This window comes from the organism of the source record quoted next, unplaced genomic scaffold, assembly GCF_019419815.1.
Source record: "Pyrus x bretschneideri cultivar Hongxiangsu unplaced genomic scaffold, Pyrus_bretschneideri_v1 Contig5, whole genome shotgun sequence".
NCBI classification, from domain to species: Eukaryota; Viridiplantae; Streptophyta; class Magnoliopsida; order Rosales; family Rosaceae; genus Pyrus; species Pyrus x bretschneideri.
Window position 1 is genome coordinate 11,911,821 of NW_025999787.1, and position 14,238 is coordinate 11,926,058.

The 14,238-nt window shown below is 34.8% G+C and overlaps 2 protein-coding genes across 2 annotated transcripts; one reads left to right on the top strand and one right to left on the bottom strand.

Moving 5' to 3' along the window:
* Nucleotides 1-4,304: 4,304 nt before the first annotated feature.
* On the bottom strand, nucleotides 4,305-4,826 carry LOC125470470. Its single transcript, XM_048569591.1, has one exon. It carries the CDS (start codon nucleotides 4,752-4,754, stop codon nucleotides 4,506-4,508), a length of 249 nt encoding a protein of 82 aa, XP_048425548.1. The 5' UTR covers nucleotides 4,755-4,826; the 3' UTR covers nucleotides 4,305-4,505.
* Nucleotides 4,827-6,405: 1,579 nt separating this feature from the next.
* Nucleotides 6,406-7,717, top strand: LOC103964068 (late embryogenesis abundant protein 2). Its single transcript, XM_009376960.3, has 2 exons — nucleotides 6,406-6,527; nucleotides 6,826-7,717. Exons 1-2 carry the CDS (start codon nucleotides 6,474-6,476, stop codon nucleotides 7,210-7,212), a joined length of 441 nt encoding a protein of 146 aa, XP_009375235.2. The 5' UTR covers nucleotides 6,406-6,473; the 3' UTR covers nucleotides 7,213-7,717.
* Nucleotides 7,718-14,238: the final 6,521 nt, after the last annotated feature.

Sequence of the window (14,238 nt, forward strand, 5' to 3'; positions counted from 1 at the left end):
TCATAACTTACGAAGATAAGAAAACAGCACACAATAAGAAAGTTGATGTCGATGTTCTATAAAAAAATTAATTGACAATGTGCGAAGTAACTTAACTTACTTATAAATTTATATAATGTTTCTTCTCTCATCAATGTATGATTTAGTATTAACAAATCCTCTCACGTATAGCGAATTTTTAATCCTAACACGTAAACAATACAAATGAGGTGTTGTAGAGCATATGTAGTCGTTGAGTTTCCTACATGGAACAATCTTCTCTGATACTATGAAGAAAATTAAAGTTCTAACATAAAATTAATTAGTAATATAAAAAGTTATTCAACTTACTTATAAACTCATACAAAGTCAATTTTCTCATCAATAACATACATCATTTAAATCAATGTTTAAGAAGTGTCACAAGAAGATATTTTTAGCTTAATATAATTGAAATTGGACCATTTTCATGCCACGTTCTTGTAACAAGAGCCGCCACCGGCCGACCGATGTGCTTGCTGTGTTTGCTCTTTTATGTTATAATTTAGTTGTTTTGGGTGGAAGATGGATCGTAGTAGCAATCATTAAGACCATCTCTAACCGAGGGCTGGGCAAAAGGTTTGTTTTAATCTTCTGGTTCTCCAAGATATTAATATTTTAATGAACAGTACATAGCTATATTTACCTCCATCTCCAATCAAGGGCCAAAGGGCCAAACTAATTTATTATTTAAAAACTACAACTTCAATTCAAATCCAACGACTAAGTGATGTCAGTTAGCCATTGGATTTGAACCAAATTTTGTAAAATAGAAGTTATAGGGAAAAAAAAGTAGAATTTAAACAAAAAATATGAACCAAATTTTGTAAAATAGAAGTTATAGGAAAAAAAAATAGAATTTAAAAAAAAAATATGAAACAAATTTTGTAAAAATAGAAGTTATAGGACGTTATAGAAAAAAAAAGCTTTTAAAAAAAATTGAATACAACGGCTAACTGACTCAGCTAGTCGTTGTATTCAAAATTTTCATATTATTCATGTTGGTTATAACCGACACGATTGCAATTAATCAAAATTATTCATGTCAGTTATAACTGACACTATTGCGATAAATAAAATTATTCTTGTAGGTTATATCCGACAGTTTTAAGCAAAATTATGCCTAGCCCAGGGCTGGCTGGCTGGAAGGGACCAGCCCTTTGGCCCTTTCAGATTCTGTGGGGCTCACGAGCCCTTTGGCCTAGCCCTCGGGAAGGATAAACGGTGGGAGGCAGCAAGTTCATACAGATCCGATGGTAAGCCCATATTTGACAGGGACGCAGCAAACAACTAGTATTCCAAGGGAACAGGTGGAAGGAGTGGACTTGTTCAATAGGATGGGATTGAAGAGAAGCGCAAACGAAGGAAGCAGCAACAGATAGGGGTGGGTTCGGTTCAAAATGGTTCGGTTTTTTGCCAAAACCGAAACCAAACCGAAATTTCGGTTCAGTTTGGTTCGGTTCATTTTTTTTTCGGTTTTTTTTTTGTTCGGTTTTTTTCAGTTTCGGTTTTTTCCAGTTCGGTTTCGGTTTTTTTCGGTTTTTTATTTTTATTTTTATTTTTAAATGATGTAAATGGAAGAAACCTACCTATCAACCTCCCAGTTCTCATATATCAGAGAATTGAGAGCCTCAAAATCCTGAATATATTCAAGTAATTCAACTACTTGTGATCAAGCAGAACGAATTCAAATTTTCAAAAGTTAAGCAAATACATAAACATATATTCTTCAAGGAAATGTACATCGCCAGGATTCAAAATTCAAAAACTTTAAAATTTACAAAATCATGAAATAACTCAACAAATTAACTGATCGATGCAAATCGAAAAAAAAAAAAGCAATTGGGTTCTTCTAAATACGATAATCGGACTTCAATAACGCGTGCCCAGTGCCCACATTCAAATTCATAGTCAAGTCCACAATAGATCTGGAAAATTCCAAAACATATTTAGAGAAAAATACAAACTTTTTCACCTTAAATTACATAAATTTCAAATGGGTAACCATACAATTAAAAACCTATGAACTAGCAAATAAATAAAACCACAACCTTTGTTGCAGCGATATAGCCATGATCGTCGCAAGCTCTTTCAATTCCTCTTTTTGTCGGATCTAGAAAAGGGCGAGGGAAAATCATGGTTTGGAAGAAGGAATCCGCGAGGAGGACAGGAGAAGACTGGAGAGAGAGAGTGATTTGGAGGAAGAGAGGAAGGGGAGGGAGAGGGAGGGAGAGAAAGAGAGAGAAAGAGAGGAAGCAGCGGACGGAACAAAGAGGTGTTTGAGATCTGAAATGAAATGGGAGTGAGACAGCTAGGGTTTGTAAAGTTAAGAAATTTTATAAAGCATTAAACATAAGAAACCTATAAATAAATTACTGGTACAATTATAACAACACAAAGCCTACAGTCAAGTTGGCTTGCAACAACCAACCCAACCCGTAGGGAAAGGGTTCAAACCCTGACGGCAACATGTATTTTTTAGTATTTATATATGATTTTTTTTTCGATTCGGTTTTTTTCGGCCTCGGTTCGGTTTGGTTTTCGGTTTTCGGTTTTTTGAACCCACCCCTAGCAGTAGAGCCCAACGGCCACTTAAAAAGATAAGGAGACAATTGACACAAGGGGGAGAGTGGTGAGGGGAGATAGTAGAACCCAGGATGCTGAGCCTCGGGGGTCGACAGTTGCTCAGGTTAGTGACATTGGTGTAATTGGGGAGGAAAATTTGCTAGGAGGTACCGGTGCAGGTAGAAAATATATGGCCTCAGCTTGAGGATATTGTCGAAAATGAGACAACTAAAAGGAGACAGAGATTAGCACATAATGATGGTGGCAGGTGGCGGCTGGCCTAAAACAGCCGCAAGTCAACCATGATACACTTGATCTGGGACTGTCGTGGTCTAGGGTTGGACACGGTAGTTCGAGCCTTACATGGGCTCATTAGAAGACATAAACCTCTGTGGTGTTTTTATCTGAGACTAAAATGAAATACCACAGAATAAGTGGTGTCCGAAGAAGAATGGGGTTTGTGAATGGTTGGGATGTATCGAAGTCAGTGTTTCTTAATATATGAATGAATGATGTTTTCATGAATTCAAACTAATTGAAATTGCCTTTCTAATTTCAATGGCAAAACATTTGTCCCCGCATCGATGACAAAAGTTCTAATCTTCCTTTTTCTATTTAGCGTCGAACTTATTGCATATGGTGGTTTGCTTGTGGTTTTCAGAGCGTTCTGGTTATTTCATGATTTCATCTCCATCTCTAGCATCTCTAGGAATAAATTGCCCAAATGGCCTTTTTTAATTATGCCAGTCTTGCACTTTTTCATCATTCCAATTTTGTTGAACTATGTAATATATATATATATATATATGTGTGTGAATGGCATCTCAACTAGCTTAAATAATTGTTATTTGGAACTATATGATTACAGTTTAGTGATATTCACATTTAATATCTCAAAAATAGCGAGTTCGCAATCAATTTGTTCCTTCACCCCATTAATGTAAGTATATAAAAAAAAAAATGACTCAAATTGTGAGTTGTTATAGTGTTTTGGTGTTGTTCTAAGCAAGTGAGATTTTACGGTGACCAAAGCATTAAGCAAGGGAGCCACCAATTGCCTAAACACCACAAACTTATACTCTTTCATGGCCTTTGGGCTTGTATTTCAATCTTTGCCTATGATACGGTGGTGCATGTCTCTAATTTTAAAGTGGTTTAGACGCATAAATAGAATGAAGTATGATTATTTCTCCTCCTATTACCATTTCTTTTCCTTCTGAAAAAAATGATAGGGTTTTTGTGCACTTTTAAAGTAACCGGAATTGATGGAAAACTTTAGTCAGCTGTCATTTCATTTGTGTACTGATGGATAAACAAAATGGAATGAAGAGAGCTACTTTAATTAATCTATTAAGTCAAATTAGATCGCAACCAAGATTTTGGCTTTGAAATCACTGCTCACTCTTTGCCCTCTTTTCAAGCATTCGTCAATAATTTGTTCTTTTCAGGGTCTCCTATGTGTGGTATCAGTCCATATTTGGTTACCCGAAGCTTATGTTGAAGCACATATAGCAGGATTCATCATCTTGGCAGGAATTCCTTTAAAATAGGGTGTTCATATACACTCACATATATGGATATGTGTTTTAGAGACTAATTAACGCAGGGTACAAGAAAAAAAATTTGAACTTCTCTATCGAAAACCCTAGTTGATTTTTCGGACTTACGAATTAGGTCCCCCAGATCACAGGAACATATATACAACAATACTTCAAAAGAAATTACACAACAAAAGAAGACCATATATTACAGAGTTACATGTGGACTATTACAGCAGTTTATGTGTAACATTAAAGAATGAACTGAATATTGTCATCAATATATTGTACAACATATATATATATATATATATATGCTTCTAAAAGAATTAATGATATATAGGACATGAATCATCTATAAATAGAAGATTTTTCCTGCTGGGATCATGTACGTGGTGATGGCTGATCATTAGCAGTACTGCCGGTTGGCAAGTCGGAGATGACAGCCAGAATCCGGTTAATGCTAGCAGAACGAATGGGCCGAAAGCTGTTGAGTGACCTCAATTTGTTCCTGGAGAAGAGGCTGGATGAACTTGAAAGGATCAGATAAACCAAAGCTTGAACTACCACAAACATAGCAACCTTCATCAATGTATTATTTACCAACGCCAAGGAAGTGATCTCAACATCCATTGTTTTCCTTTTAATTTCCTTTCTAAGTCAAGTAGTTGCAGAAAAGTTTGAGAGAAGGATTGCAATGAATACAATTTGCTCAATTATCTGCTATATATAAGAGGAGAAACAGCAAGAAAGCAGCAGCCATGAATCCGCCTCCTAATTCTTGACTTTTTTTAGGCCAATCAACTGAGAGGTTGTTAGTTGACCACACATGCTTAATTATACGTAATTATATAATAAAATTAGCCAGTGGCATCGACTTGGCTGCACCGGACTTTCAAGTTTCAAAGGGCCTTGCTTCTTTCCTCTTTCCCCTTTTTTTCGCATAGATTGTTCAGTGACATTTACACCGTTACTTAGTATTACTAATCTCACTTTTTATAAAATGCATGTATTTATTTATTAATGTTACATTACAAACTTGAAATATCAATTATATAGTCATTTCATATTGTAACATCTAAATTAGTAATACCATGTTATAGTGTGACTATATCACATTAATTTTTCTTGAAAATAATTAGAATTGGTTTCTATTTTAATCTTATAAATGCCACTATTATATGTGTCTATAAAGATAATGAGGACTAGCGTTTTGGAAGTTCATGAGTTGGTGGCTTCGCTACTTTATTAAACAACTAAAAGTAGAAAACCAAAACGTCATCAAACATAAGATAAATATGAACCCAAATTTGTTGAATTGCGGAGTCTGATGTGGCCCTGACAATACATGCATATCACTTTGATCATGATTTGTAACGTACAAATATGCTTTTAGATTAGAAAAAGAAGCAACAGGTTTCTTCTACACATGGTGTTTGCTTTATAACCAATCTACTGTGGCTTATACCAAAAGAAAGACATTGTTCTCGTTGCAGAAATTATTACTAACAATTCCAATAAGAAACCAAATTAGTTGACGAAAAAGTAAAAAAATTGCAACGAAGCTGTATATTATAGCTGCATGGTTGTTGGAGAAGTGCCCTTACTAAAAATTAAAGTGGTTGATTTCTAATGTATAGTAGTCCACCCATTTAATCGTATTTAAAAGAAGCTAATCAACCACATGATCATGGTGAGTTTTACAAAAAATGTGACCAAGGCAAATTGCCTAAAACTTAAGAAATGGGAATGGGAATTGGAAGACCAACTGTGTAATTTGAGAGCAATAGTTCAAATATGGGAATATATAATGAATAGTGTTATTTATACATCTCATTTTACATCTCATACTCTTGTTAATTTTTGTTCATTAATTTTCTTTAATTTACACGATACAATGGTTGGAACTTAAAACAAATATTTAAGAGATAAAAATAAGTATGTAAATAGCACTATCCTACATAATTACAAGGATACAATACTACTGTACTGTACATGTTTTGATTGTACACAATATCCTGCTCCAATGGATTGAGTGCAGCCAATATATAACTTCAGAGTAAACAATCGTATACTGTTTGAATGGGAATCAGCACGTGTCAACATGGTGTAGGCGCTAAGTTATGAGTCATCGATACTAGTATTACAGCGATGTCAATGGTTGCCTTAGAGCAAGGCACGTTTTGCCGACTGTCTGCATGTAAGACACATGTCAATCACGTTGCACACTTGAAAAGGTTTATAGCATGCATTAATCTTTCTCAGCAGTCAGCATCACAAACTTCGAAAGAACAGCAATCTTACAGTTATAACTCAAAGAATTTACGTATCGCTCAGTGTCGAAAGCAAAAAATGGCGTCCCACAGACAGACCTACCGAGCTGGTGAAGCCAAGGGCCAAGCTCAGGTATACATTGACATGAGAGTTTAGCTACATTTGATGACATATATTGACAGTGGTACTCTCGGTTTAGCTTTTAGCACATCGAATTTGAGTATTTGAAGTTTTGTAGGCAGTGGCAGAAACTAAATTAGGAAGAGTAGGAATGTTAAACTGTCACATTTTAGGTTATGTTGTTTATGTTGTAAAATTGTTGGATATGTCATTTCAATCTAATTTATATCATTGTCGTCTAAACAGATTGACATGTTATCATTACATTTTGAATAATGTTGATGCACTTCCGTTCTTTTTTTACATCCAGGAAAAGACAAATCAGATGATGGACACAATTGGGCAGAAGGCCCAAGAAGTAAAGGACAAGACCCACGAGACAGCCCAGGCAGCCCAGGAGAGAGCAAAGGGTGCAACTCAAACAACTAGAGACAAGGGCCAAGAGAAGGGAAAAGTTACGAAGGCAAAGGCACGGCAGAGCAAGGAGGCGACCGAGGAGAAGGCCTCGGAGGTAGGTCAAAAGGCCAAAGACACCACGGACGCTGGCAAGGAGAAGTCGGAGGGGTTCGTCCAGCAGACCGGAGAGAAAGTGAAAAACATGGCACAGACTACTGCTGATGCTGTCAAGAATACGTTTGGCATGGCAAAGGACGATGAGGAAGAAGACGTTGTTTACTCTAGGAAGGAGAGGGACTAGTTGACATTGTCTTATGTTGGTTTACTGTCTGTTTCTTCAGTATGTTGTGTGTGTGTGTGTTTTAGTGTGTTTGTTATGTCGCTGTCAGGGCAAGTATTTGAAGTCCTGTGCTTCCCTCTCTATGTGAGATGGGGATGGGGTTGTTGTTACACTTGGTTTTATAGTGTTGTAGGAATCAGATTGTAATTTTCAGTAACATATGAAATGCAATCTGCCGAATAATTTCTGTTAATTTACTCCACTATGTAGCTTCTCCATTTTATTCTGATTCGTTACTTTCATCTGTTTTAAAAATATACAAGCCTTATTCATCCTAAACGGAAGCATAATAGATTTGTCTCTTTCTTAAAAGTGAAGATGATTACTAACTGGGAATTTTATTTTGATTCATTTATTCCTTTTTTATACTTAATTATCTTTTTTATCTTGAAAATTTGAATGTGCCTAACAAATGTCTTGTACACCCAGTGAAAAAAAAAAGAAACATAAATAGTCTAGTAATAGACAACTCTGGCCATCACTTCCCCCACAACTGTTCGGAAACTAGAACCATATCTCCCTAGCAACCCACATTAAAAAGACCCAACAGAGTTCATGAAAATATTTTTTTGAATAATTCATTATAATATCAAAATTGTGTTTCTATACATATATCATACCCTTACTGGTTGGACCAATTAGATTCGACTGGTTGATAGTTTTGGCAGAATTTGGACATATTAATACTGCGTGGAAAAAGGAGCTGTTGTGTGGCCTCGAAAGGAAAAGTGATGTGGTAGCAAGCATACAACATTGGAAATTGCTCACATGCATTTTATGTTCCAACATGGAGTTTGGCACAAAAGGGAGCATTTAGAAAGCAATGATGTAGTTGATAACTTTGCCGAATAAAATTCTGCTCCAGTTTATAATCATTACGAAGGCAATGAATATGTGGTTGAAGAGTCGCATGGACAGCTTATAAAGAATGTAAAATTTCTTGCATTCTGCTTTCATGATTATATTTGGGATAAATTCATTGATCGTGCATTGGTTAAGAGAAAATTCTTGGATAAGGAACTTCCTTTTGCTCATTATTGGAGTTTTCTTTTCTTGTTCATGAGTATTTACTGTCTCCTAGAAGCAATAAGTTTGGAAGCCTATATGCATCACAAGGGGATCTGTCTATACATGATGGAAACAGAAAATATATTATGAATTTTGTGCTCTTTGCAATGTTGTATGAATTGTGATTATCTTACTAAAATATCTACTATGGGAAACATTTGTTGGGCATCCGAAAGATCGAGGAAGACCAAATGAAATTTGAGGACGAATTTTTTCAAGAAAGGGAGAATGATGCGGTAGCAAGCATACAACCTTGGAAATTGCTCACATGCATTGGGATTGGAATAATAATGGCAGTGCACTTTTAATTACTTAGAAATTTGTTAAGTCTATTTAGAATATGGTGAGAGTCTTTTAGGAAGTTGTAATTCATTGATTTCTGCTTCCTTTAAATATGATGTAATACAATCATTTGGAAGACTGGAATGAAGTAAAATATATTTGTCTTGTGCATTTGAAGTAAGTGTTTCCTCCTTCTAAAATCAAGCATTTGGCTTGGTCGTGTGAACAAACCATGATTAGTAACACGAGTGAGTTCTGTTGGCCCTGGTTGAGTGATTCCAGGTTAATTCCCCCAATCATTTGGTTTGTCTTGAATCAAAAAGGTTGGGAGAGAGATAGTGACGACTGACATCTTTGGGATTTTTATTGTGCGTGGTTGGGGAGGTGGTTGTGGAGGGTTGTGAATAGATAGAAATTGGGGATGGTTCAGGTTTGGAGAGATGGGATGGTCGAAGTTTTCTAGTGTTGGAATTTTTATTATATTTTTTGGCTGATAAAAGAAATTAACGTATTTATTTATTATTGGTGACACATAATTTGTGTTACTAATTTAGTTTTAAAAAATTGGTCTACGTAGCATTACCCACTTACCTAATAGATGTGAAGTTAAAAATATTATTTTTAACTTAGTTCTCTGTAATAAAATTGTATAATGCAGATAACTGTATTAGCAATGGAGCATGAAAATTTCAAAAATGTATCATTGGAAAATGAGAGACACATAATTTTTAAGGGCCAGTGCATACATGTATGTAGTGCTCACTTTGATATTTCTTCTTTCTAAATAAATCATATAAATACAAACAATACATCAAATACTTACTCTTTATAAGCCGCATGGAATCATACCAGGGCAGTTGGTTGTGGAGTCCATGGCTGAGTACTTAGCAAAGAAGAAGAGTGTTTTTTAACATTTTTTTAATGACCTTGTCAAAACAACATCGTTTTGAGCCAGCAGATTGGTTCCAGATAGTTAAAAAAACTACTATTGCATAGTCGGCTACCTGTGGAACTCTTAATTGATTGATTTCTCAGTGAACTGGGCATGAAAACCAAACGGTGCCGATGCTAGATGACACAAAGACAAGACACGCACATCACTACTGTCTTGACTGCTAGTGTGCCTTTGGACATTTCTTTTCTAAAATGATATTTAAATATAAGGAAAACTAATAAAAAGAGCTTGAAAATTTTGAGTTTTAATAATAAGGACAAAATAAAGGGTAAAGTGAATAGTACTAAGATTAACTTTTTATGTATAAAAATATGATTTTTCGTTAAATGAACAGTCCCGTGACTTTTCGTTAAAACTTCCTTAAATATACTACATGCATGGCAGCATGTGAAATTAGATGAGAGAGAATAGGTAAATGTACCATATGCGAGTTTGCATAGAACGAGTTTACTATTTGTCGTAGCATCCTTAGATTATCAATACAAAATAAATAGTTGTTTAGATATATTTTACATATAGTATTGTGTTAGTGGCTCAATACTCTACAATGACGACAAATTGGTCCACCTCTTAAGTAGTTCTACTTAATCATGCATGCAGAAGTCGTATTCTCTTTGTTTGGTGGTCCAGGCAAAGGATGAAACCCACCCTAGGTCTCAAACCACGTATATAATATTTGAATTAGATGGCTCTCTCGCATTAAAAGAAAGCCATTTATGCATCGATCTGATCACAAGGTGCCGTACAGAGCCCGGAGTAGATGAAACATCTATTCTTAGTCGCAGTCCCGTTTGATCGCTCGTAATAAATAAAGAAAATTAATAAAAAGAATTTTAAAACTTTAAGTTTTAATTAAAATGATAAAAAAATATTGTAAATAAATAGTATCATGAGTGATTTTATAGAATAAAATATTATTTTCGTTAAAAATAAACAGTATCCAAAACGTTTCGTTAAAACTCGCTAATAAATCTTTTATGATATTATGTTTGCATGCAAACATCTAAATACTAAATTAAATACTAGCACTACGAAATTTCTTCACTTTATATCCAAATGTGAGAACATGTGTGTCTGTTGAACTAGCTGACAAATAGTTGGGTTCAGCTGATTCGATGGGGTTAACAGTTTCACTCGTTAACACAAGCTCCGTCTCTCTCGTTCATGGCGTCACCAACAAAACCACAACAGACCAAAGCTAGTAGCAACCCAAACACGCCATAACCCACTTGCTACACTCCACCACCTCCAATCTCCTCACCCTTTTAACCTCCCCCAAAATGACGCTGTTGTTGGCCACGACCCGCTGACGGCAATCCGCGCCGCGCACTTCCTCCCCAACTTGCTGAAACCTCTTGCTTTCCAGCCCGACTCCAAACCCTCCGCCATGAAGGTCTTCGCATCCTCGCCCGAGTCGACCTCCGGTTTTTGCGAACCGACTCTTCTGATCTCGCTGCTTCAATGGAGTTTCAAGTTCCCGATTTTTCATTACCTAAATCTAATTCTGATCGTTTTTTTTTTTTTTCCGTTCTCACACTAGAACTGGATTAGTACCAAGTTTTCCCAAAATCAGAGCAATTTTTTATGTTTTTATAATAATTGTGAATGAGGGTTTCGATTCTGGTTCGTTTGGTGCATTTTGGATCGACGAAAAGGAGCATGTTGGCTATGTAATCGGGTTATAATTCAATATTAAATCTTTTAGGATTGTTATCGTAAACAGTTTCTGAAATTGATCCTCATTATCAAAATAACTCATGAAATTAAAAATCAATCAATATAGTTCTCGAAAATAGGTGTCGCAAATTAATGTCATCCTTTCGTCAAGTTTCTATTAAAAATTCTGTTAAATGCTGATGTGGCACATAAATAGGCCTTACAAGATTTATAGGTTTTTATCATAAATAGGTCCACAAGATTTTCGGGTTTTTATTATAAATGGTCCTTGAAATTGACCCACACCATTAAGATGATTCCTGAAATTGACTCACACCATCAATATTGTCCCTGAAGTTGTAAATCAATCAATGTAATCCTTAAAAATAGATGTCGCAAATCAATATGATCATTTAGCCATAATTTTGTAAAATAATTTGTTATGTGCTGATATGGATTTAATAGTTAATTAAAAAAGTTGTCTAAATACCTTTTTGCACAATGAAATTTTATTTTAATTTTTTTATAGTAGGGCATTACTCCGAAAAGAGTTCCATTCTATAAATTCTCAAATGTACAAGGCTTAACCAATGCCTAAGAGGGCGTGTGGAAATGGTTTTCAACCAAAAATGGACGCACCTCAATTATAACCTCATTATCTCAAGGTTTACCTCTTCGTTCTTTGCATCACCAGACCACCAGGGAAGTGTCTAACAAGCTATCCAAGATTAAGATTGTGAGGATGTTGATGGCCTAAATGTTAACGGTGATATCTCAGAAGTCATTGCCAATGGGCCAAGCCATCACCAAATGTGATCTCGATCCAGGTTCAATTCGGTGAAAGGTGTTGAACTATGTAAAGATGGGTGTATTGAGATTTTTTTTAGAGAATAGAGAACGAATGAGGTATAGAAATGAGGATTGGGATCATAGATGATTGCAAGATTGGGTTTTGGGTTGACAATTTTTTTATTAACTATTAAATTATTAAGCCTATTTAATGTCGCGGGTCAATTTTAATGACCATTTTGATGTCATGGTCAATTTCAAGGACCATTTATATGTCACGGGTCAATTTCAAGGGCCATTTGTGAGAAAAAATGATTTATGGAGCCCATTATGTGTCACGTCAGTATTTAACAGATTTTTTAACATAATTGTGACGAAATGACCACATTGATTTGCGACATTTATTTTCAGGAATCACATTGATTAATTTTCAACTTTAAGGACAATTTTCATAATTAGGATCAATTTCAGAGACCATTTGCAATAAAAACCTTTTTTTTTAATATAAAGATGTTGCCTTTGAATTCTTTAATGGGTGATTATGGGTTTTTGTGAATTCACCCAATATCATATGTTAACTAATGGATAAAAATGACAATTCTAACCGTTAAACCATATAACCGTGGATAACTGTCCGAATGGATTGGATTTGGATATGAAAATTCAGGTATGGTTTGGATATGGGGAAAAACCGTGAACTTTATTCGGTTATGGTTTTGGATATGGTTATAGGGTCTTCAATCCGTACCCGTCCCCGAATCAGACCCGAATATTATATATATAATTTTATTCAATTTATCGAACCCTCCCTATACTAGTTCATCACGCATGCATCAAACCCATACTATCTTTATTATGCATCAAACATTACGCATGGGGCATACCAACAACCTCATCAATTCAATACTCTTATTGTTATACTCAACCAAATTAATTCATTGAATCATTTTATATATCAATTATCAAATGTTACAAGTTCAAATATATTGTTATTTTTTTTTGTAATTAGATGTTGCTATTTAATGATGGAATTAGTAACTACTAAAATTTATAATGCGTCAATTGGATGAATATAATTTTTTTTTTTTTTTGACGAAGATGGATATAATCGATAACCGATTGAAAATTCGTTACCCGGTGGATATGGTTATGGATAATCTTCGATGGTTAATTTGCAGTTATGGATATGGTTAATTTTCGTGATTATGGGGATGAATATAGCATTTTCATCTCCAAACTGAACCGTTGCCATCCCTACTAATGAATTGCTAACCGGTGACTCATTATTAACTCAACCTATTAAGTTTTAACCGTTAATTAAATTTTGTGGGTAAATTGAGTCGTATTAACGGGTTATGTTCATCTTAATTACCAGCTCGATATTGAACGTTGTACGGGTATAGCATATGTACCATATAGATAAAAAAATGTTAAAATCCAACTCAGACTTTAATTGTTTATGAGTGGAGGGGCCGAAATAAACATTTTAAACGTTAAACACAATAAAATAAGGTGTTTCTTCATCTCATAACATGTATAGTAAATTATTGTATATATGTCGGATTCTCGTCGAAAAAGACATCCAAAAGCTTATATTTGTTCGAAATTGTAAAGTAGGTACTCCACATGTTTGACATTTGGGGCCTAAATAGTAAAATGCCTTAAGAGTTGCTAATAGTTCAGGTCATATCTAGGCTTCAAACAATAACAAAAGAACAAGCATATAATCCAACTAACGCAAAGTGATATTCTAGAAGAATAGTCACTACTAGGACTTTCATAGCACGAGTACGTTGTTATAGTTACATGTGTTAATAATACAATAACATGTATACATTTCTCTTTATATGTTTCAGTTTAATATATAATGTCATGATGACGGTGTAGTCGTTCTTAGGTTGATTTAGTATTCTAGGGTGGTGTGTTTGTAATATTACAACAAACATTACAAGTGACTATACCATTACAACACACTGCATGTGCATAAGGCCTTTCTCTATCTTTAATTTATACATAGCATTAGTTGGCCTTGTAATTTATGTAATGGTTATTTTATTGACACCACACAATGTTATAAATACACGCCACTTTTTAAAATTTTCGTTAGACTTTCTCTTTTACCTTCGTTTAAATTTGATTAAAAAAAAACAGTCTTAACGAAACATTCTTGGGACTGTTCATTTTTAATGTTAAAGACATTTTTACTCTAAAAAATTACTCATGGTACAATTCACTTA